At 46.9% G+C, this 25991-nt stretch overlaps 1 protein-coding gene across 1 annotated transcript in view; it reads left to right on the top strand.

Moving 5' to 3' along the window:
* Window positions 1-4245: 4245 nt before the first annotated feature.
* Window positions 4246-25991, top strand: part of cni (protein cornichon) — an 84682-nt gene continuing 62936 nt past the window's right edge. The window contains exons 1-3 of the mRNA XM_075677918.1: window positions 4246-4402; window positions 4568-4636; window positions 22013-22125. Coding sequence (XP_075534033.1) covers window positions 4322-4402; window positions 4568-4636; window positions 22013-22125 — 263 coding nt within the window. The 5' untranslated portion in view covers window positions 4246-4321. The remainder of the gene's footprint in view (window positions 4403-4567; window positions 4637-22012; window positions 22126-25991) is intronic.

Here is a 25991-nt window from a genome sequence, read left to right as displayed (position 1 = left end):
AATGGCTGGGGCTTAGCTAAGGTTAAGCCTGGATATCTCGAAGCGAAAAGGTTCGGTGATGCTTATGGTTTAGCTTATAGTTATGCTTTATGAGCCTATGATTATTCTTACGGTTTAGCTTATGGTTATGCTTTATGATTTAGCCTATGGATATGCTTACGGTTTAACTTATGGATATGCTTATGGTTTAATTTAGGGATATGGCTTGCGGTTTAGCTTATGCTTTATGATTTAGCCTATGGTTATATATATGCAAGCTTATGGTTTCACTTATGGATATGCTTTGGTAAGCTTATGGTTATGCTATACGTGTGCCTTGTGTAGTGATGCAAATTGCTTATGAATGATATATACCATAAGTTATGCAGGATTATTAATCTTTATTCATCGTTGTTGGGCACATTGTCTTGCGATTTCTGTACAGCCATAAACACAGCTCTCTGTATCGGTAGTGTCACTCTCTTCTCCTTCCATGTTGAATGCGCACGCCTGTTCTCTGGCAAGCGGTTATATAGTCGGCCTCCGCGATAAACACGCGCTTGCGGCGAATGTCAAACGACGACGCATAGCGCGCGGCAGTGGCCACCTGCGCCGACTCCGAACACGCTTACGGAGCCAATTCCGACATACGCCGGCTCGCGCGAAGCGTGGTGTCGACTAACGTAGCGAAGCTTTTCGTTTCAAAAGCCCAACTCCAGAAAAGTGCTTAAAGTGTAGTGACTATCTGTGTGATGGCACAATAAAGCGCCCTTGGAATTTTTCAAGCTAGGCTTTCGTTATCATTTGGTAAAGTGGCGTAAATAAATACGTCAATAACAGCACATTTTTACGATTGTGGCATGCACTGCAATTAAAACCACTCACGTTCTGCCGCGCTCTCAGCGGCACGTCACTTCACTGAACGTGCCGAATGCAGCAAAGGAACGCGTGGGCCCTGCAAAGCGGTACGTAGTGCGTTCATTGCGTCCGGCTCGGGACTAGCGAAACCTACGGGAGAATGAAGTGCGGGCGCGCTCAGACCTCGGCTAGCGCGGAAAGTGCGCACCAGACCTTATTGGCACCACAGCACTAACCAACATTTTAGCAGACAATGAGGAAAAAAAAAAAAGCTCTAAGGGATTACACTATTTCAATCCTAGCAGCCGCGCCGCCGCGCCTTCAAAGTAGTTTAAAATTTCATTGCACTGCACAGCGAAGATACCAAATATCTGGGGCGTGTATCGCATGTATCGACGCGGATTTTTCTAGCCGCACCCTGTCAATAATGTGAAATGCCGAGTTTACTGCAGCTCCTCTGCGAATTTTCACCGTCATCGCCGTACTCCTAAAGGCAGGGCCGGAGCGTTTCGGGCGTTGCTGTGAGGGTGAGCACTGGCGGCCTCTACCGGCACGCTTGGTCCCTACTCAATGATCACGTGGTATTTCTTCGGCCGCGCGCTGCCGTAGGCGACCACGGGATGTGCAGGTCGCCCTTTATACAGTAGGTCGTGGACTGAACACGATCCAGCGAAGCGTAACAAGACCACGCGAACGAACCTACGTGAGTCGGCAGAAACCACAGGGATTTAGCAGCAGCACCTAGCAGCGTCTTTCCCTAGGCGTACAAGTACCTATCTGGGGGCAGGGAGTACGGCACTGGCTTACGTCACATCCGGTTTGCCTCCAAACCGGGTACAGCCGGCGTGCGGGGAGACGCTTCTCGGCCACAGTCATCCTTCCTGAGGCCCTAGGGTTCAGAGATGATAGTCGTAAATAAATATGCGGTGGAAATTAGCAAAAGGCGATTGGAGGATTGGTGGCTCAAAAGCAGAGAGGTGACATAAGGCTAAAAGGGTAGGAAGACGTATTTAAAGAAAATCGAGAAATTCAGTAACACACAACACAGATAAAAATAAAAGGCAAAATAAAAATCTGAGCATGGTGGCAACTGCCATCGCCCCGTTTCAAAGGGGACGCTCCTACCTTCCATCCATCCATCCATCCGTCTGCTACGCGGTGGGCGGCTGTGCGGCGTTGTAATTAGTACGGCAGCTGTTGTGTTGTGACTACCTGCTTCTCTAGTTGATGATTTTTGCTAACACAGTGACAGTGATGTCACAAGGCTTTGATCGGTTACTTGGCTCCAAAAGTTGACTGCCCGAACCTAAAAAATGTCGGAGCGTGTAGTCCGCTGCTCTCTAAAATAGCGTTAAATAGCCGCTCCTATTGCCTTTTTCAAGCAGATTATTATAAATCACATTGTGTATAGAGTTCGCAACGTACACAACAGTTTCATTGTACACGTTGTAAAATTCGCTTCTGCGCTCTTTAGAAACTTGAAGCCACCGTAATGTTCGACGACAGAACGATTACCACTCATTTTAACTCTTAAAAGTTGTCCGTGAATGCGTCGCGAGTTCAAAATGTGAATTATGCACACAGCTTCACTGCGTTCGTATCTTAAGCACCACCGTTATGCTACCGCCGTACCACGCAGAAAAGCTAGCTTTACAGTTTGAAAAGTGTTCCGTGACACGATTTTTAAGGCCTGCAGTGCAGCACGTTTTAAAGCACTGGGATCGCTTAATTTTTTGCAAGCTTTCTACTGAGCTAGACATCTAACGACATTAAAAACAAGATGTGCTCACCTTCCCTTGAAACAGAATCGATCAGCCTATTGCACATATCGGGCTGAGGACTTACTCGTGAATACTTTTACTATACTTTTACCAGATCATCTGCCTTTCACTACGGCACACAGCAGCAAATCCTAATGTCATCTACGACATTAGGCTGTCTGTAATCAACTAAAGAAGGCTAGATTATCCTATGAGTTTTTTAAAACAATTTTTCCAGTCTCTTAAGGAGGCTAGGAAAGGGAAATTTATGCTGTCGATCTAGCATTGCAGCGGCCACCTATGCTCGTTGTTTACATTTCCTGCACCGCTCCTCCTCTTCTAGTTTCACTATTAAAACGCAAAGCATTCGTAAATATGTCTTCTTTTGTATATTTGGGAATTTATTCATTTACCGCCAATAGAAGCGCTTTGTGCCTGCCGAAATGGCAAGACAAGCGCTGAACAGAACGCAGAAGCAGACGACAGCGAACAGGTTATAACTAGCGGCACTTTGCTCGTACGTTCTTTCCCTAGCGGATAAAGAGGCGAACTAGACCAGGCGTGCTGGAGGAGGGAGATCTGTGCAGGTCTGGAGTTCAGTAGGTCGTGCTTTTTACGGATCATATAATCGTACACGCAATAAGAAGTTCTCATAGTTAAACAGAACATGTTTTTGCGTAATAATAAAACCAAAACAGCATTTTCAGTGCTGTTTTAGTAGAAAATGAATCAGTGTGAAAGACGGAACAGTGCTTGCTAAACGCATCTTCAAGGTGTCCTGTATCTGCGAGAACGATGCCAATCCGAAGTCACAATATACCGGCATTCCCATGCATACCACAGCTACTAGCCACTGTACCACAGCGCAGCAGCGCCAGATTTCCCTCTAGGTAATGTAGTGAGAAACTCTATGGCAAGAGTCAATTTCCATATATAGATACATGAAACGACCAGCGCTTCATGCCTCGAACTGGATATATGTCTAGGCATCCTTGCCCTCTAGTTAAATTGGTGGTTCCACGGAGGAAGGAAACTGAGGAGAGGCCTTACCCCATTACCCCCTGCGCGCGCTAGGAAAAAAGTGTGGAGGATGTGACGTAGTATGCCCTCTTCTTTTTTGCTGATTTTTTTATTTCTTTGCCATAGCGGCCACGCCTTTCGGGCCACAATGGTGGCTTTGTTTTGGTCCTGTGCGCTCACACGTGTTGCTCCGTAGGTTTCGTACCGTGTCAAAGGCGCCGTGCGGGCAGGTTTGCGTTGGTCTTCGTGTTTGGTTGCGCTGCGTTATCTGGACCGTGCGCTCCCGGATCTTGCTGTGGCCCGGTGGGACAGGAGGAACTAAAAATTCGTGAAATGAACGCGCATGCAACGCCGTATGCAATGTACCGCGCCACGGCAATGGCTACGGACGAAGGAATATCCGCGGGAAATTTTGCCATTTTTCGCGGAATCATGCTAACGTGCTAACGATTGCTTAGTATTGCTGCGGAGCGCGCTGGTCCGAGCAGCACGGTTGCACGCAGCGCCGTGTGGTTTCGCGAGAAATGCAAACAAGAGCGGAGAGCTGGCCCGATAGGCGGAGCAACGCCATGAGCAACGCCAACTTCCGGCTTCACTTTCGCTTCACAAAGAGTGACGTCAGGGCCTCTCCTGAGTTTCGTTCCTCCGTGGGTGGCTCAATGGAGGCGCGGCGCTCGTATCGCTAACGCCGTTGGACAGTGAAAATGGCGTTCAACTTCGTTGCGCTGTGCTACATCGTTGCTCTAATTCTCACGGCGTTCCTCATATTTATGGCCGTATTTCACGTACGTAACATGAACATGCTCTCGGCTCTTTCGCATGCAGCCTGCCTTATGGCCCCGTCTCGTGGGGATACGGCGGCGCCTTGCTGGTACCGGCCCGAGGCCGTTGTGCTGTGATATTGCGTGATTGTGCACGCAAGGCTTTCCTAATTTTGACATCTCTTCTAGGTCATCGCTTTCGACGAACTGAAGAACAACTACAAGAATCCCATCGAGCAGTGCGACAGCCTCAACCCAGTGAGTGTGGAGTTCCAATTACCGCAGTATCGGTGCTTGTGTAGACCTAGCTTTCAGTGCCGAACAGTCGCGCTGATTTCGCTAGTGCAGCGAGCCTCGTGATCCCCAACTTTTTTCCATGTCGCTCTTTGAGTGGCGGAAGTGAACGGGCGTGTTCGCGAGCGTTGGGTGGGCCCAGTCGCCGCAAGCGAAGCTCCGATAGCAGCATAGCCTCGCCGGTCACTTCGTCCTACAGCTTTCATATTGAGTGTTGTTCGCGATCTCAAAACGAGACTTGTTGTTATACAATATTAAAACGAGAGGTTCAAAGTTGGTGACTATAGCCGGATGGTCGCTTAGTAAGTACGGGGATAAAATCGTCAATTCCCACCAGTGCTAAAAGGTGCTAAGAAGCATCAAAGCATTCCGAGATAATGCATGTTGTCGAGCGAGCGAATGACACAGCAGTCGACTCTCCGGGCGGTAGGGTTTACGCCGCCCTTATATAGGCGTGGATGCTGTGCTGCCATCTAGTGGTACTGCCGTACACTACATGCTCACTTCGGTAAAACCAAACAACAAAACGGAGGAACTCTTACTCCGGAAGAAAACGTTCACAGGTGGAGCTTTCTCGGCCTGCAGATCATTTTGCCGAACCTTGAGATGCGTGGCGCAAAAGTGGAACCGCAGGATACCTCTTCTGTGGAGGTACTTTCCTGAGGCAATGCGGTTCTCTGGTCTTGGACTGCTTGAGCAGCTCCAGTCGTTGTGGACACGGCGGTCTGTGCCCCCGCGGTAGTTCCAGGTCACTTGGCAGTGCATTCCGCAGGATGTCCTGTCATTGGAACCAGGTGCGTCCGGTTGTGCTGGAGTACACCTATCGGAGTCTCCACCACGTAGGAGCGGGGTTGTTGAGCTGGCACCATGACGGTCATGGGGGATGTCCCATACCCAGACCTGCTTGTCAGCCTAAAGACGCCGCAGTGTGCGAGCCGCTTGTCTTCGGTTGAAGTTGGATGCTTGGTAGCTCTGGTTGTCCTGGCCACGCCGAGTGAATGGGCCCGAAAGGGGCCAGGCTGGCTCCAGCTGGTGCGATGTCTTTGGTACCCTGGTGTGTAGGCACCTGCCCATGAGCAGCTGAGGAGGGCTCACTCTGTTTACCCCAGGGTTGTCCCGGTATACCAGAAGCACCAGGTCGGTGTTTCGTTATGTCTCGTATAGTGGACGATAGAACACTGGACTTTTGTTAATGGAGGTTAACTGGGTTTATTAAGCATGGAGTACACAGGAATGGGTGTGGTTACATGGAGGTACAGAGAGTAGAGTCTGTTGAGACAGGGCGGCGGCCGACCAGCAGGAGGGGAGCGGGAGAGCCAGACGCAACTTGATATGTCGTCTGCTCAGAGTTCATAGAGGAGGAGGGCTGCCGCGACGGTGGGACCGGAGGTTTCAAAAGGGGCGCGTGGCCAGCACGTGCAGGATGGGGGCGCCATCTCTTGAGCCTTCTTGTAACATCCTTCCTTTTTTGGTGATGATGTTTCCACCGATGACAAAATCCTCGAACCTCTTGGGAAGTCTTGTGTTTCTTGGAGGTCTGATGGTGGTGTGGTTTGCCTGATTTGTCGCGCTGGTATCCTCTTCTGGTTGCGGTGTAGTGTCGGGCTGTTCTTGTTGGCTTTTGTCGGCAGTCGCGGAAGGTCTTGGTCTGATAAATACTCGGTTCCTTCGCAGCACGCTTTCACCAACTTTAACTTCATACGACCGTTTGTCAATTCTTCTAGTTATTGTCCCTTTGACCCATGTCCTGCCTTTCAGTGGTCGAACTGTGACACTTTGACCTTCGCTTAGGATCGGCAAATCGTTGGCTTGTCTGTTGTAGTACAACGTTGCTTTTTGCCTTTTCGCCTTTCTTTTCTCGCTCACGTCGACTGCTCTAGGTTGCAGTAGCTCCGATGGTGTTGGCAAAGTCGTTCTAGTGTGGCGACTCATGAGTAATTGCACTGGACTAGCGTTGAGTCCTTGCAGCGGAGTGTTTCTGTAATCAAGAAATGCCATTTGTGGATCTGAGTGGCTGTCTTCTGCTTTCTTGAGCAGCATTTTTGCCGTCTTTACGGCTGATTCAGCCTTTCCGTTGGAACGCGGGTATCCTGGTCTTGACGTTTTATGTTCGAAGTTCCAGGTTTTCGAAAGGTTGTTGAATTCCTCGCTGGTGAATTGTGGTCCGTTGTCGCTTATCAGGATTCTTGGTATTCCGTGTCTTGCAAAGTGAGACTTTTGTTTGAGTATTACTTGAGTGGAGCTCACTAATTTCAGTTGGTCCACTTCCCAAAAGTTGCTGTAGTAATCCACTGTGATCAAGAAGTTATTTCCGTTCAATTCAAAAATGTCGCATCCAACTAGCTCCCATGGATAGCTTGGTTCTGGTTGAGGAGAGAGAGTTTCTCGTTGCTGGGAGTGTGCGTGCTTTTGACACACTTCGCACCCTGCGATGAGGTCTTTTAATTCTGCATTCATTCCTGGCCAAAAGACACATTCACGAGCGTGCCTTAGACAGCTCTCAATCCCAAGATGTGATGAGTGAAGCGTTGCTTTGATCTCACCTCTCAGAGAAATTGGTACGATTAAACGTAATCCCTTGAAAATGAGGTTGTCTTCAACTGTAAGCTCATCTCTGTATGTGAAGTACATGCGCGTGTCTTGGGGTAGTTGACGCTTATCTTGTGGCCAACCTGACAACATGATTGCTTTCAACCTTTGCAGTGATTCATCTCTCTCAGTCACAGACCGAATCTTTTCCAGGGTTTTTTTTCTCACAGGAAGGTAGTGCAAGACGTTGATGTTTTCAAGTTCTTGTTCATTGCTTTCGTTGGGAAGGAACGCACGTGACATCGTATCAGCCAAAAGTAATTCTTTGCCTGGTCTGTGCTCGATGACAATGTTGTATCTTTGCGTCTGAAGAATCATGCCTTGTAGTCGTCTTGGAACTTGATCCAATCGTTTCTTCAGGATCGCTTGTAGTGGCTTGTGATCGCTGATCTTTGTTTCTCTTTCGAATGTGTACTGGTGGAACTTGTTTAGTGCGAAGACGATAGCCAACATTTCCTTTTCAATTTGTTCGTAGCAGCTTTCTGTCGGTGTAAGTGCTCTGCTGGCGAACGAGATTGGCTGTCCATCTTGAAGAAGAGCTGCTCTGAGTCCAAGATCGCTTGCATCACACTGAATTTCTAACTGCTTTCGTGAGTCGAAGTAGGCCAGAATTGGAGCTCTTGTCACAGCGTCTTTTGCCTTTTGAAATGCTTCTTCTTGCGGTTTTCCAAGGTGCCATGGTGTATCCTTGACAGTGAGCTTTCTCAATGGCTCTAATACACGCGAAATTTTCGGCAAGAATCTGGAGAGATAGTTGATCATTCCGCAGAAGCGTTGTATTCCCTGGACGTCGACTGGCTTTGGCATTTGTTCAATTGCCTTGACTTTATTTGGATCAACTTTTAGTCCTTCTTTTGTCAGCAGGTGTCCCAGGAAGACAGTTGATGAGGCTCTGAGCTGAGTTTTTTCTTTGTGGAGACGAATTCCGATTTGTCGGTATCGCTGGAGTAGACTCTCTAATTTCTTGTCATGATCTTTGACAGCATCTTTTTCATTTTCGCCCACTCCATAGACAAGAATGTCGTCTGCAATGCAGAGAACTCCGCTAAGTCCTTCAAGTGCCACTTGAAGTCTTTTCTGAAAAATTTCGCTGCTTACTGCAAGTCCAAACGGCAGGCAGAGCCATCGATAACAAGCTTTTGGTGTTTGAAATGTGGTCATATAGTTTGACTGATTAGCGAGAGAACATTGCCAGTAGCCTTCCCGCAAGTCTAGTTTTGAGAGGATTTTTGCTTTGGCAAGATCGGGTAGGACATCATTGAGGATGGGCAATGTGTGACGTTCTCGTTCGAGATCCTCGTTCAGTGCTTGTGGGTCAATGCATATTCGCATTTCACCATTTTTCTTGGTTGCCACAACCAATCTGCTCACCCACTGCGTTGGCTCTGCTACACTTTTAATGACACCTCTTTTTTCCAGTCTTGCCAATGTTTGTTCTAATTGCAGCTTAATGCTGACAGGCACTCTGCAACTTGTTATCGCTTTCGGAAGCATATCTAGCTTGGTCACCAAGTGTACTTTTCCCGGGAGTGTTCCTAGAGTGTCACCAAAAACATCTGGGTATTTTTCCACTATGTGATGAGTGAAATTTCGTTCTGGAATTTCGTCGATTCCAGCCACAAGGTTATAGTCTATGGTTATCAGACCCATTTTCTCAGCTGTCGATCTTCCGATGAGAGGAGTGAAGTCATCTTTAACCACTATGAATTCCACAAAATGTCTCTGTCTGTTTGCGGTTGTAACATCTAGTTGCGCCTTGCCTGAACAGTGAACTTTGCTTTCATTCCACGTTTGCAGTGTTGTTGTGCACGGTTGTATTTGCTGTTGCTTGACATGTCTAGCCGGGATGATGTCAACAGCTGCACCGCTGTCCACTTGAAACTTTACTTGTGTTCCGTTCACTCTCAGAAACGTGTGAACTGAGCTTGGTTTGTGGCTGTGAACTGCCAGTATGTTTTCATCCTTGCTATCTACTGCCAGGCCAGCAATTACCTTGCTGCTTTTGCAAACTACCGCGAAGTGATTTCGTTTTTTGCACTTGCTGCATGTTTGCTTCCAAGCTGGGCATGTTTCTCTTTTGCGCTCGTGGCTACCGCCGCAATACCTGCATGTTGGTACGTTAGCTTTTTGTGGTTTTTCTTTCTGGACTTTTGTTAACTGAGGTTAACTGGGTTTATTAAGCATGGAGTACACAGCAATAGGTGTGGTTACATGGAGGTACAGAGAGTAGAGTGTCTTGAGACGGGGGCGGCGGCCAACCAGCAGGAGAGGAGCCGGAGAGCCAGACGCAACTTGATATGTCGTCTGCTCATAGTTCATAGAGGAGGAGGGCTGCCGCGACAGTGGGAGCGGAGGTTTCAGAAGGGGCGCGTGGCCAGCACATGCAGGATAGTGGCGCCATCTCTTGAGCCTTCTTGTAACAGTCGGGATCATCCGCCTTCCGTAGTACGTCCTTGACCGTCCTCGCCATCCGTTCCACCTCCCCGTTCGACTGTGGAAAGTGGGGGCTGCTTGTAAAGTGGCGGAAACCATAGAACTTGGCAAAGGCAGAGAACTCCCTTGCAGCGGACTGGGGACCGTTATCGCTGCGTACCAATCTCGGTATCCCGTGACGTGCGAAGACACTCTTGATGGCGTTGATGACATTAGGTGCTTTAGTCGAGCACAGGCTGATGACTTCTGGAAAGCTGTTGCACTATGTGAGCAATTTGGTTTAGACCGTCTTGGCAAACAGATAGAAAAAAGCAAAATTAATGCCTTGAAAGTCTTCTTTTTTGTAAAAACGCATAAGCAGGGTAGGCCATTTAGAACAATAGTCATGGACAAAGGGTCGTGGCTGAAGGAACTAAGCCAGTTCTTGTTGGATTTATTCTACTCTGTTCCTCACAAGGCCGTTTGCTGCAGTGTGAAAGTATAGTGAAGAAAAAAAACGAACCCATCTCCTTTCAGAACAATGCGGGAATTTCCATCGACGAATTTTAACCCTTTTAGAGTTTTACTTGCAATCAACTTTTATAACATTTGACTAGCAGTGTTTTCTGCAGAAAGCCGGCATATGTATAGGATCCTGTGTGGCACCAGTATTGTGTAAAGAACTTATATTGGGGATGGATTTTTTGAGAGAGTATGGTGCAGTGATTAATGTCCGTGACCTTGTCGTCACATTTTCTACGAGTTCAGACGACGTTGACCCCGTGGAGCACCAGCGACCCCGCTTCCGTATCGCCGACGACGACGTCACGCTTCCGCCGCGAAGCTGTTCCCTCGTGCCTGTAATCTGCGACAACTTCAACACTGGCACTGGCGTCGCTGAACACATCGACGCACTGGTACTGAGTCAAGGCGTTTCCATCGCCAGGGCCGTAATTAGCGTACACGACGGACGTGCTGAACTCCTGCTGACGAATTTTACCGGGGAACGTCGACACATTGTTAAAGGCACGGCTGTTGCTTACTTCGATGAATTTACATCAATACAGGACTGCCTCTCAGTGGAGAACGCGACGTTCACTGGGGCTACGCCTGCCCCTGTGGTCGATATCAGTCCCACCTTATCGCCCGTCGAACGCAGCAGCCTTCTTGAGCTCATCAATGAGTTTAAGAGCTGCTTCTCATCCACGTCACGAGTTAGCCAGACGCCGCTCACTAAGCACCGTATTGTCACCGAAGCAGACGCCAGACCAATTCGGCAGAATCCGTATCGTGTAGCACCAAAAGAGCGCGAGGCAATCCAGACACAAGTGAAGACGATGCTTGATGACGGCGTTATTCGGCCATCTAAGAGTCCTTGGGCATCGCCTGTCGTATTGGTGAAAAAGAAGGATGGTAGCCTGCGCTTCTGCGTCGACTACCGAAAACTCAACCTGATCACAAAGAAAGACGTTTATCCGCTACCGCGTATCGACGATTCACTGGACAGGCTACGAAACGCACTTTACTTTTCGTCGATGGATTTGAAAAGCGGCTACTGGCAAATAGAAGTTGATGAGAGAGACCGTGAGAAGACCGCTTTTGTTACGCCCGACGGACTTTATGAATTTCAGGTGCTCCCCTTCGGTTTGTGTTCTGCGCCGGCAACATTTCAACGACTAATGGACACTGTACTCTCAGGCCTCAAATGGCAAACCTGTCTGGTCTACCTCGACGACGTGATTGTTTTCTCCATAACGTTCGAGGAACACTTACGGAGACTAAAGATGGTCTTCGAAGCAATACGCTCAGCTGGTCTAACTTTAAAACCTGAAAAGTGCCATTTTGGCTTTGAAGAACTTCAATTTCTCGGTCACATTGTTAGTCGTGAAGGTGTCCAACCTGACCCTGATAAAATATCTGCCATTGCTAATTTCCCAACGCCATCAGATAAAAAGGCCGTGTGACGTTTTCTGGGCCTTTGCGCCTACTACCGACGGTTTATTGCGGAATTTTCGCGCATCGCATGGCCATTGACCCATCTTACCAGAGAAGATGACCCCTTTGTGTGGGGTGAAGACCAGCAACGGGCTTTTGATGACCTACGGCAACGGCTGCAGGCGCCTCCCGTCCTCGCACACTTTGATGAAGACGCTCCTACGATTCTTCATACCTATGCTAGTAATGTCGGCCTCGGCGCAGTGCTTGTACAGTGGCAGGACGGCACCGAAAGAGTGATTGCTTACGCCAGCAGGACGCTATCCAGGACGGAGGCTAACTACTCCACTACAGAAAAAGAATGTCTCGCTCTGGTGTGGGCCGTCCTGAAATTTCGACCATATTTGTATGTTCGGAGTTTCACCGTTGTCAGTGATCATCATGCACTTTGCTGGCTGACTAATTTAAAAGATCCAGCTGGTCGGCTTGCGCGCTGGAGTCTTCGGCTCCAAGAGTTCGACTTCACGGTTGTGTACAAATCGGGGAAACGACACACCGACGCTGACTGCCTCTCTCGGTCTCCTGTTGAGACCAGTCCACGACGATGATGACGCGGTTTTTCTAGGCGTGCTAGATACTGTCGACGTTTCACGCCACCAACGCAAGGACGCAGAACTGGTTCCTCTTTTCAATTACTTAGAGGGAAAAACAAGCAGCGTGCCAAGGTTACTCGCGAGAAGGCTGCCTTCGTTTTGCTTACGCCACGACGTTCTCTATAAAAAGAACTTTTCACCTAATGGCGGCAGCTACCTACTCGTCATTCCCGCATCTCTTCGCGACGAAGTCCTACATGCCTGTCACAATGAGCCGACCGCTGGTCACTTGGGATACACCCGCACATTGGCAAGAATTAGGCTAAAGTACTATTGGCCAAGACTTGCGTCGATCGGGAAACGTTACACACAGACATGCCTAGATTGCCAGCGCCGCAAAGCCCTACCCGGCAAGCCAGCTGGACTGCTGCATCCTGTTCAGATACCGCAAGCGCCGTTCGAACAAATTGGCATGGACCTTTTAGGTCCATTTCCACTGTCTACTGCCGGAAATAGATGGATAATCGTCGTCACTGATTATCTTACTCGATACGCCGAAACACGTGCTATCCAACGTGGAACAGCAGCCGAAGCAGCGCGATTTTTCGTCGAAGCCGTCGTCCTAAGGCATGGTGCTCCCGCAGTGGTCATAAGACAGAGGATCTGCGTTCACGGCTGCGCTTCTGGATACCGTGTTGCGACTAAGTGGTACCACTCACCGAAAGACCACGGCTTATCATCCCCAAACCAATGGGCTGACAGAACGTATGAATAAGACACTGGCAGACATGATGAGTATGTACATCGACGTCGACCACAAGAACTGGGACGAGATTTTACCATACGTTATATTTGCGTATAACACGGCTCGCCAAGAGACAACACGCGTGACGCCTTTCAACCTCGTTTACGGACGCGAAGTGACAACAATGTTGGACGCAATGCTGCCACACGAGTGCGGTGACGATGAGACTGGTGCCAAGGAGTTTACTCAACGCGCCGAGGAAGCCAGGCAGCTTGCGCGTTTGCGAATCCAAGAACGACAGGAATACGATGCCCGACACTACAATCTTCGGCACAGACCCGTCACATACAACGTCGGTGACCAGGTGTGGATCTGGACTCCGATTCGTCGGCGGGGGCTGTCTGAGAAGCTCGTGCGAAGATACTTCGGCCCGTACACAGTTCTGCGCCGCATCAGCGATGTGAATTATGAAGTTGTCCCCGACAGCCATAACTGCTCCAAACGCCGGCGGCATCTGCCCGAGGTTGTGCACGTGCTTCGTATGAAGCCCTACATTTCCTCGTGACCTCAACTTTGCACCGTCTGTGCACAGCCTGCGGCGGTTGGTGCATCGGGACGATGCCTTTTTCTTTTTTTTTCAAAGGGGGGGGGGGGCAAATGCCACATCCTATATGGTCGCCGTGGGTATGTGCCAGGCGATGAGAACGACGCTGAAGTGGCGCGCGAGTGGAAAAACAGAGACGACAACGACGTCGCGTTGACTGCTCTCATAAAAGTGCTTTTACACGTCCTCTACGCCGGCTATCTATCTCCTAATAGGCTGCGAAAATATTTTTCTCTCACAAATGGATCAAGCTTTACATCAGATTTTACTGGCTAGGCACGTTTTTAAAGTTTTTAGGTATGTGGATGATTTTTTTATTTTTTTAGTAAGGACGGAAGTTTGAACTTCAAAGAGAATGTGCATGATATTTTATCCATATTCCGACAACATGGAAATGGCTTGCAATTCACCATTGAAGTGCCCGAGGGTAACTACCTACAGTTTCTAGATATAAATATTGAGTTTTGTGCGGATCGTATTTGTTGGGCATATGTACCTCGTGCAAAAAAAGGGCTTCTGCCATACGACTCTGCCCATTTGAAGTTAATAAAAAGGGGGATTGCTTCACTTTGCCTGATATCCGCCCTTGAAAAATCGTGCCCTCACAGGATGCAGTTTAGCTTCCAGAACCAATTGGCCAGGCTGTCTTCAGCTGGATTCCCTGATTTGATTGTGATGGCAGTCGCTGAAAGCCTGCTACAAAAGATGGAGTGCGGCTGTGAGAGCTGGGGAAGATCCCCGTTGAGATGAGGTGGTGAGGCCTGTGGTGGTGCCCTATGTACACAAGGTGGCCCACAAATTAAAGAAAGTTGCTAGCAGACATGGGGTGCCGCATGTGTTTTCAGACTCCAAAAAGCTAGGAAGCCTTTGTTCTCGTATCGAAAGAATCATCATCAGCAGCCTGGTTACGCTCACTGTAGGGCAAAAGCCTCTCCCATACTTCTCCAACTACCCCGGTCATGTACTAATTGGGGCCATGTTGTCCCTGCAAACTTCTTAATCTCATCCGCCCACCTAACTTTCTGCCGCCCCCAGCTACGCTTCCCTTCCCTTGGAATCTAGTCCGTAACCCTCAATGACCATCGGTTATCTTCCCTTCTCATTACATGTCCCGCCCATGCCCATTTCTTTTTCTTGATTTCAACTAAGATTTCATTAACAACTCGCGTTTTTTCCCTCACCCAATCTGCTCTTTTCTTATCCCTTAATGTTACACCTATCATTCTTCCTGCCATACCCCGCAGGGGCGTCTGCGTCAGCAGGCGTTTGGTGTGTTGCGACACCACGTACCCGAGCACACGAGGGTCGGACCCTCCCGCGTTTAACCGTGCGTGGCTTAGCCGTGTCCGGGGAAAAGGGGATCCTGGGGGTTGAGCCGATGCTGGGTGTTCGGACCTTTAAGGCCCCCCGGCGGAGGCAACACACCCCTTTGGCCTCAGCTTCACGTAGACGGCACCCCCGGACTGACCCACCCAGGGGAAATCGGTAGTTGCCTTTTCCTGTCTCTCTCTCCCTCCAGCCTTCGTCTTTCTCTTACTTTTCATCTTTCCTGTCTCCTTCTCATTTCTTTATTACTTCCGATCTTCCTGGCAGCAAGAGTTAACCTTGTGTGAGTAGCCAACCTGGGTTACGTCATATTTGGTTATAGTAGTAGCGTACAGCTGGCGTTTGTAGGCCCTGTTTTACAGGCTCTGCAGCGTCCCCTTGTTGGACTCCATGGTGGGTGGCTGGCGTTGCTGCCGAAAAATACACGTCCACACATGGCTACTTCCTTCCCTCCACTACCTGATCGTCCTCAGAAAAGAGGGCGCACCGATGAAGTCTTCCAATTTTTTGGCCGCCAAAAAGAATCCTTCCCGCGCTTCCATGTCATCCATTCTGCAAAACCAGATAAACCAGTAAGAACTATCTCACCCTTCCTTGTTTCCAAGTCACTAACTGAAGCCTTTGGTCCTGGATATAAGGCGTCGAGGATGTCAAGCGGTGATCTCCTCTTGGAGCTCCGCGATCAAAAACAATTTGAAAAATTGTCAACACTAGTGTCATTTGGGGAAACCCAAATAATTATAACCCCGCACCGCACGATGAACACCACCCGTGGTGTTGTCTCTGACGATGACTTGATGGAGCTCACTGAGGCTGAACTCTTGGAGGGCTTCAGTGACCAGAATGTTATCAATGTTAAACGAATTAAGATGAGAAGAGATGGAAAAGAGATCAATACGAAACACCTGATACTCACTTTCGGCTCAAGTGTCCTTCCCGAGTCTATCGAGGCTGGTTATATCAAACTTCGTGTTCGGCCATACGTTCCCAATCCTCTCAGATGCTTTAACTGCCAACGTTTCGGCCACAGTTCACAGAACTGTTGAGGCCGGCTGACTTGTGCCAAGTGCAGTGACAATGAACATTCCTCCGAAACGTGCCAGAACACTCCACATTGTGTCAACTGTGATGGCGAGCATGCCGCATATTCGCGCGCCTGCCCGTCCTGGAAAAGAGAAAAAGAGATTGTGACAATCAAAGTCAAAGAAAACATATCTTTCAAGGAGGCACGTAGGTGGGTGTCATACCTGTTAAGAGCAGCTTTGCCGATGTGGCGCGTAAGGGGACAGCGTCACAACGGCCTCCGGCGGCTGTCTGACCCACAGGCAGTGAGTCGGCAGTTACGCCATCTGCCCCCGCGGCGGTTGCAGCTAGCGCTGCTCCGTCAACACAGCAAGGGGGACCATCGACCCCGAAGGTGGGCGCAGCCGAGGCTGCCCCAACCTCCCCGGCCCCTTCCAGCGCTGGCAACAGCCAGCGCAGCCAAATCCCGCAGGGTACCCCATCGACCTCTGGGCTCGTGGGCGCAGGGGTCTTGCCCTACAAGGCAGGACGCTCCCTTGTAACTTCTCGCTCACAAGAGCACGTGTCCGGCGCCTCACAAGAGGCAATGGACACAACACCTATCCTCAAGGCGCACCAAGCGCCTAAGGAGCGCCGAGGCTCCCTCGAACGCTCCAGAAAGGGCAGAACTCCCGTTACAGGGCCTCGAAAGAGCTCTGTAACCTAAGGCATCACCTCCGTTTTCGTAAACACTGCACCAATTTTTCTTTAAATATGGATACACAAATCATTCAATGGAACGTCAGAGGTCTCTTTAGAAACCTTGACGATCTACAAGAACTCATCCACCAACACAATCCAAAAGTGCTGTGTTTACAGGAAACACACTTAAAACCACAACACACAAGCTTTCTTCGACAGTATGTTACTTTTCGCAAAGATCGTGATGATGCTATCGCATCGTCGGGTGGTGTTGCCATTGTAATTCAAAAAGCACAGCGTAACAGCCCTCCGTAACAAAATCACGGCGAACAGATGTCCTATTCTGTCGCCTCAGAATAGGACACACATTTGGCACGCATAACTTCTTGCTCACTGAAAATGATCCTCCAACCTGCGGTAGATGCGGGGAGAGGCTGACCGTCCTCCACGTCCTCCTGGAGTGTCGGGCAGCCGAATCTGAAAGAAGGAAACATTTTTCCCTAGCATACCGGCAGCACATCCCCCTACATCCCGTAATGCTACTCGGCCCAGAACCTTTATTCGATACCAATGCAGTCCTAAGCTTCCTGAAAGATGTTGTCCTGCATTTTTTTAGCCCCACATGTTCGTAGTGGGTCCTCTCGTCAGAGGATGTCGCTGTGTCGCTGTGTCGCTGTGATAGCTCTAGGCCCTTGTGTTTCAAGGGCTCTGGCGAGGCAGCAGTGCTCCAAGTAATTTTACCATCGCATATATTTTCTATTCTGTGTCATTCTTTTACGATGGATTTTAATGTTCATAGTATTCGTCATTAGTCATCGCCATAATTTTATAGCACATAGATTTTATGCACTTTGCAGCGACTATTTTTAGGCCACTTTACAGCCAAGTCACATCTTCCATAATACATCGTTAACACTACCACTTGTCATGGCGCTCTTTGGCCAAACCTGGCCTTTGCGCCATAAAACACTACACATCATCATCATCATTCCTTCCATAGCTCGTTGTGTTGTCCTCAATTTAAGTAGAACCCTTTTCGTAAGCTTCCAGGTTTCTGCCCCATACGTGAGTACTGGTAAGACACAGCTGTTATACAGCTCGAAAGAATACGAGAAGATAAAAATGGATGCGGCACCAAGCATGGGCGACCGTTTATGAAGTGCACCGAAGGTGTCGTGTACGAAATCTCCCTATCATGCGGCCACTTTTACGTAGGGCAAACTGGGCACTGCGTTAATGACTGAATTAGGGAACATGAAGGAAATGTAGAGCAAGATAAAGAAGGACCAAACATTCCCGAGCAAATTAAGTCCTGCCAGTCGCGCTCTTGTGAGGCATGTTTTGCAGGGGCGCGGATTCTAGCAAAGAGTAAAGATAAATAAGCTCGGTAACTAATTGAAGCTTTCTTTATCGGAAAGAAAGGAAGTATGTGCGTCGGCGATCCATCAATATCTTTATATATGGCTGAAAAGAAATATTTAACCACTTCCCTTCTATATCAGTCTTGATCTGATTGTGTTCCTTGTGTCTAAGACGGGTATGTAAGTGTGTGGTGTGCCTCCAAATATAGCAGTTGTAAGTGGCGCTCTGTCCCGTCTCCTTCCTTGTGTCTTGTGCGTGTTCGTGCCTAGTACTCAAGATGAATTGTGACCAACTTGCCCAACAAGACATACTTTTAAAGACATAACCTAATTTTGAGAAATACTTTAATGAACCATCAGGATTTGCCCAGGGATAAACACCTGCGCTGCACGTTTCAGCTTTGTTAGTTAACCATCTGTACGGAGGGCTTGGGCTGACAGTTCTTTATTTTGTAATTATGAAGACTGACCTAATCTGACCTAAATATTCATGCCACAATTCCAAAATATTTTTGCCAAAGTTCATGCCATGTTTCTGAAAAAATATGAGGCTATAAAAACACTGACTCATAATTTGCGACTTCAGGGGATAAATTTTGCACTGTATCATGATGTCCTAATAATGATAATGACACCACGTTGGGCCTTTCAAGACCAATTTTAGTATGAAATTAAAATGTAAATGTTTTCTAAACATAGTACTTGCTAAATGCCATCCTTTCATGTGCAAGAAATGTTATAGTAGAGGTTCTACAACTTGAAGAATGTGTCACTACTCCTTTAAGCAGCTTGTGGTATTGAGTGCAGTGCATAATATTCGTGCTGGGTCTGGACAGCTGCCTTAGTTCAAAGGCCTCAGCTGGCAAAAGGTGTTTATCTTACTTTAATTTAGGAAGCAAAGTATTTATTGAAATTTTTAGCCGCTGCAGTGTAGTGGCTATGTTGTTGCACTGCTGAGCTTGAGATCACAGGTTCACTGCTGGCCACAACAGCTGCTTTCCGGTGGAGGCGAACTGCAAATATTCTTGTGTACTTAAACTCCGTTTCAGACATCAGACAAGTGCAACGCTGTGGAAGCTACGTAAGTAGTTCGGTGACGAAACTGTATCACTCCACATGGTCCATCCATGCTTCGCTGCACCCCAATGGCGTTTGCTTGCGCAGGTGTGCACGTGAGGCTGCAGCGACGGGCTGTCAATAAAGAAACTGAAAAGAAATGTAAAGAAAAACAAATTGATTTAAAACAACACATTAGATAGCAATATACCACAGTTTGTTTGTTTCTAAGTATTACAACATTTTCTTCATTCGATACTGAGTCTCGTATATAAACGACAGATTCGCACAATTGCTATCAAGAACACCAAACTATTTCCAAGTGCAGACACAGCCACTGCAAGAAGTCTCTCTAGCCTCCACAGTGTTGCACCTGATGTCTGAAATGGAGTGTAGGTGCACACACAAAAAATTCCAGGTGGTCAAAATGAATCCAAAGGCATGAATCCAAATTATATTGTACTTTTGGCATGTAAAACCTCAAAATGTAATTTAAGAATTTGTTGAATTTGTGCGATCCCCCTTCTGAGGTTGACTGCTCACATTGTAGTGAAGAGCGGTTTATCCCTAAGTGTTCAATGCGCCCCGCTTTACTGTAGAAGAAAAATGTGTTTTCTGCAGATGTACTCATTTAGGTGTACGATAAAATTAAATATGGCGATAGCAACAGATGGTGTCAATTTTTTACAACACATGCGCTGCGCACAAATATCTGCATAGCAATGCGTTGCCTGCAAATTACAGAGATCACGAGAGCGATTTCAATTTGCTTTGCTTGGACTACTTTTGTGCCAGATAACAGAACGGCTTTGCGCCTGCCTCGTGTGGTAGAGCAGTCCATAAAATGTTGCCGAAATGGCTTACTGGTCACCTGTCACTTTGGCCACCATTGCATGATTTATTTATTTATTTACATCATACTGCAGGCCTTGTGGGTAATGCAGGAGGGGCAAGGTACAGTTATAAATGTGCAATAGAAAAGGCTGGAACACTAATATAACATTGCAAGAAAAACTGTATTATCATTGTTAAACTTGAGAGCATTCGAATAGCAAATCTTCTGAATATAGTACAAATGTCCAAGAATAATGAGCTTCAAATTTCAGATTGAATACCAAATACCTTTCTTTTTTTCATTCTCTAAACGAAATGGAATACCTGTATATGTTGTGTGGAGCTCATTTGATAACAACAACAAAAAAATAGTAAGAGGCTTATTCACATCATAATGCGTGTAATGCCATTCAGAACTGCACATCTGGTGAACTGTAGAGCTTGTAAATGAGAAAACACCTGAAAGGTGATGATGTATCATGTGCACCATTGCAATGACAGTGATAGGACAGCATGTCACTAGAAGCACTTTGAGGGCTGTGTTTGTTGAAGGAAGAATGGGTAATACTTTTAAAAAGATGCAGACGTGGTGAGATTGGTCTAAATAAATTGATTTGCCTAAATCAGAAAACAGGTTCACAAGCTGCCTAAAGGTAACGTGTACTTATTTATTGACTGGAGATTATTGAGTAGTTAGTTGCACCTACGACTGCAGCAATTGTACTGTTGCTCTGTACAGCAATCACTGCTCCCCTTCAGCAGGATAATCTGGAACAGCCACCACATGCATTTGAGTGGCTTTTCATCTGTAGACTCCGATAAGTGTTATTATCCATTATATTTGAACAGAAATGAATGTTTAACAACTTCATTAGCTGTTTCTCTAATCAAATACCAACTGATTAGCAGACATATTTGTATTCAAAATTGCAAATATTTGCACTCCTTTAGTTAGAATACAATATATGGTGCTGTAACTGGCACAGGTAATCACGCAGTTTGACAAACTGTGCAAAATTTGTTATGCTATAAAAGATGTGAAACAAGGTGAAGAAACAATGGAACAGGGAAAAGCGTCTCTCCTGTTCTGTCGTTTCTTTATATTGTTTTGCATCCTTTTACACCATATGTATGAACCAGCTAGCTCAGCAACAAGTAGTCATCTGTACCAAACAAGTGTGGCTTTTACTTATGTAAAAATGACCACAAAGTCTATGCACACAATTATGTGCAACATAAAGGAATCGTCACATGACATTTTCAACTTTTCATTTCTATACATTGAAAAAATAATGGGAAGCCTCAGAGCACCCCAAATAGCTTAGTATAGCAGCTTTCCTAGGACCATAAGGCTTAGAAGAAATTTGTGTGGGCCTAGTTGGTATGGTATGGTAAAACTTTAATGAACTCCTGCAGATCGCGAGTCTTCACGAAGTGGGCTGCTCCCATGTGGGAACTGGAAGGTCAAGCCTCTCGGCTGCATCGTAGGCCTGCTAGACAGCCCAGAGTTGGTCAGCCAGAGAAGGGCTGCACAGAACCGCTTCCCATCTGGCCGAGCTGTTATCGTACCTGACAAATATTTTTAAAGCGCAAACAAGATACACGGCACAAAAGGAGGCTCATACACGGGACAGGCACAACTGATCCTAGGAAGTGCCTGTCCGGTGTATTACCTTCCCTTTGTGCCATGGCTCTTGCTTGCGCTTTAAAAAATATTTTGCTTAGGACTAGTTTAGTTTTTTGTTTTCCATGACGTCACTACGCAGGAGGGGTCACGTGGGAGCAAGATCGCAACAATGTGGTGCCCGCTCTCGCTTGCTCAATGGTCTGCTATGCTGCTTCTCATTTTGCAGCCAGACGATCGAGCGAGTGGAAAAACGTTGTGATGGCCGGTTCCCACGTGACGCTGCATCATGAAAACGAAGCTGGTCCTAGGAAGGCCATTGTATCAAGTCACTGAGGGTTCTCTGAGGCTTGTCATTATTTTTCTTGGGGGAGGGGGTTTAGAGGTCCAGGGCTTTTATGTAAAGTACATAAAATGAAAAGTAAAAGAATGCCATGTCAGTGCTCATTGAGGAACAGTGATACTTTGACAGAGCTATGCTTATAGTTATGCACTGCATTCGATAATGCAAGCCAACCACGGCTGCTCAGCAGTGTGTCCTGTGTTTTCTTTTGCAGCTGGTGCTTCCCGAGTACCTGGTGCACATTCTCTACAATGTGCTCTTCCTCTTTGCGGGCGAGCTCTTCACTGTGCTGCTTAACCTGCCACTCATCGGGTACCACATCAACAGGTGTGACACTTTCTTTTGTGCAGAGCATTCCTTGCTTCATCCCAGGCACTTTGTGGTAGGAGGGTAGGTTCTTGTCCTGCATTGTTTCAGGCCTCCTCAGTAAAAAAGAAATTTATCTGTTGGTGGGATCAAGCCTTGGCCTCCTAGCACGACAGCCCGATGATGTAACCATTGGGCTACACTCACACACACAATTCTCTTTAGCCAGGGCCAATTCGCTCTATAGACTGGAATATGTGTCACATTGCAAACGCAGGACTGAAATTTATCAATAACAGCTAACCTTACCACTGTCTTTAACTGGTATTACATCACGTTTCATTTCATTTATTTCACTTTAAAGGCCTGAAGGCATTATGTAAAGGGTGCGTACGAGGTATAATATACAATTGAACAAAAACTCAGAGAAGAAAAAGAAACGCAGTACAGAAACTAGACAATCCTAGAGCAGCAATGACAATGTTACAAAGCGGGACATAAAAGAGCATTCTAAAACGACGTAGGACAAGTATACTCATTCATTCATTCATTCATTCATTCATTCATTCATTCATTCATTCATTCATTCATTCATTCATTTATACTGTCGGCCCTCATTGGGCTATTACAGGAGGGGAGAATAAAAACAACAAAAAGAAACATAGAATGCGACCGAGTTACAAGCTTTGAGTTTACAAGCTTGTCTTAGAATGGAAAAGTATGAACTACAACGTACAAGGGAAAGTAATAAAGAAACCATTCACAATTTGGCACCGCATCGTCATAGACACAATAAGAGTCACACATCTAAAAGTAAATGCATATATATTGGGTAAGTCACTATGTGTTATTACAAAAAATGGTGCTTTTAAGACTTTTCAAAAAGGTTGTTAAGGGCATCGAGGTTACAAGAGAGTCGGGTAACAAATTCCAGTCTCTTATTGCCCTTAGAAAGAAACTGAACTTGAAGCAATCATTGCGGGCGAGTGGAGGAGGAATGTACATACTATGACGACGCCTCGGCGCGTTCATAGGAAGCTCAAAATAATCATCTGTGGCTTCAAGGCCTCCAACTCTCAACAGAAAAATGTTCCGTGATTACATTCACGCGAAAACAAATGACCAGGTGTTCGATAATCGTTAACGGAGTAGTGATACCTACGGTTACACACCACAGATTCCTTGGCTTAGTCATAGACCGGGGATTATCTTGGTCAAGACACGTTGCCGCACTGAAGTCAAAGCTGAAGAGTTTTGATCACATCCTTCGCGTCGTTGCAGGAACAAGATGGGGCCCTTCGGAGTCGTCATTACTCCAATTGTACCAAGCACTATTCGTAGGGTATATATGGTACTGTACAGCATTCCGGCCCACTCAAGCATGGAACTTAGCTGTGTGCGCGCGCTGGAGAGCTGGTGCCTGTGTCGGGTCGCTGACCCGACACAGGCACCATCCTCTCTCATCGCTCTCTGCCACCCACCCAGGTTCCAGCTTTTCAAGGACTATATTGCGCCATCAAAGTGTTTTGCCGTCGAGATTTTCTCCCGCCTGTATTCCAAGCATACCCCGTGGGTTCTGCCTAAACCTGTCGTTACATTGCAGATACCTGGAATTACTAAAAAGTCATCCATTGCATCTATTGGCCTCAGGCAACTCACCCTGTGGCACATTTCTGAAAAGTACAGAGATACTGTACACGTGTATACCAATGGCTCTGTCACACCATATGCCTCCACTCTTCGTCATTCCACATATGATCATCGCTCGGCGGTTTAAACTAGACCATAGCTCAACATCAACTGCCGCAAAACTTGTTGCTATCCGGGAGGCACTTAGATTTCTCTCCGAGGAGCCTCCTCACGTATGGACGATATTCTGCGATTGCAAGCCAGCTCTTCAAACGATTGACTGTGTCCTCAGACGGGGCCCATATTATTCCATGGCTATAGAAATTACAGAACGCCTCGACCACACAACTAGGAATGGCCACAATGTCACCTTTCGGTGGATACCCTCACACTGTGGCCTGATTGGGAATGAACAGGCAGACACTGAAGCAAAAACTGCTTTAGATAATGCTTGTGAAGTACGCATTCCGTTCTCACGTACAGACACAAACGCCCTACTTTGTTGTGTAAACCGCAGCTCTACGTTAGAACACTGGACCCAACAGATCGACGACACAAGCGATTACACAAATGGGACCAAGAAATGAAATTTCGTATGCCTCACAAGCTCAAAAGAAGCCATACGAGCATGGTGCACCGGATTCGCCTTGGTGTCGCATTCACCAACTGTTATAGACATATGATAGGTGCCAGTGATACTAGCCCAAACTGTGAGTGCTGTGAGGTGCCAGAAACACTTGAACATATATTTTGTGTGTGTCCTGCCTACGCGCAAGAATGACAGCAACTTGTCTCCTCCATTGGAAAGATCCACGAGAGACTGCTATTGGACGAGTTTCCTTTAGGTCCTTGGCCTAATGCAAGCCCTGGTAACAAGAGTCGCTATAGCTTTTCTCCAAGCCACTGGGCTGGACGCACGGCTTTAGAGAGTCCACAACTCTGTGAATTTGTATATACGCATCTCTTCCTTATACCATCATCATTCATCAGCCCTTTCCCTCCCCGTCCCTCTTCCCCAGCGTAGAGTAGCAGGCCAGAGCAAGTTATAGCTCAGGCCGACCTCTCTGCCTTTCTGTAAATAAATTTCTCTCTCTCTCTCATCTAGTTTAATATCTACTTGATTGTGAATAACTTCGAAGAGAAATTTTAATCTGTCATATTTATTTCTGAGCTCAAGTGGTGCTAGATCAGCTAATTGACATAACTCTGTTGGAGAATGATTGCGACGATATTTATTAAATATAAACCTGGCAGCCAGGCTCTGTATTCGGTTAAGTTTAGAACAGTTAGTTATGGTGTGTGGGTCCCAAACAATTTTAGCATATTCAATAATTGGTCTAACTAGAGTTTTGTAAGCAAGACATTTAATTTCAGTTGTTGCCCGATAGAGGTTCCGCCTCAACGACTACAGGGCTCTAAGCGATTTGATGCACACATTTTCTGTGTGTGTATTCCAGCATAAATCTGATGTAAAAGTTAAACCCAAGCATTTGTGTTTTCAACGTTTTCAAGTTTGTTGTCAGCAATGTAGTATGAGTAACTAAGGGTATGCTTTTTGCATGAAATAGACATAAAGACCAATTTCTGCGGGTTTATGGCCATTTGCCAATCGTCGCACCATTTTAAAATTTTTTGTTGATTTGAGTTAAGCTCTTGGTCTTGTCTCAATTGAATTTTGTTATGACACAGTCGTCAGCAAACAAGTGCAATGGTACAGTGATGTCATTAGGCATATCATTAATAAATACGAGAAATAAGAGTGGTCCTAGTACCGTGCCTGAGGTACACCAGACTACAAGTGAGGGTACAGACTGGCAGTTTCCAATTTGAACATACTGTTCTCTGCAATGAAGGTAAGACGTGAACCACTTGGTGATTGCGACATTTTTTAAATATGGCGTCTATTTTGTGTAATAACTTAGGATGATAAACTTTATCAAACGCCTTTGCAAAGTCTAGGTACACTATGTCGGTTTGGCCACGTGAATTAATGGTTTGGGAGAGGTCATGTACAATTTTTATAAGTTGAGTTGTCGTGGAGAGTTTTCTTCTGAACCCATGTTGACAGCTGTATAATACCCTATGGTAATCCAGATATTTAATTAAATGTTTTGATACAATATGCTCCAGTAATATTGAACACGCGCTGGTAAGGGAAATTGGCCGGTAGTTGTTGACGTCTGCTGTTGCGCCGCCCTTTGTGTATGGGTACAATTTTGGCACGCTTCCAAGGACTGGGGAAACAGCCGGAAGTAATA

This window comes from Dermacentor variabilis, unplaced genomic scaffold, assembly GCF_050947875.1.
Source record: "Dermacentor variabilis isolate Ectoservices unplaced genomic scaffold, ASM5094787v1 scaffold_14, whole genome shotgun sequence".
NCBI classification, from domain to species: domain Eukaryota; kingdom Metazoa; phylum Arthropoda; class Arachnida; order Ixodida; family Ixodidae; genus Dermacentor; species Dermacentor variabilis.
This window is presented reverse-complemented; position numbering and strand designations above follow the sequence as displayed.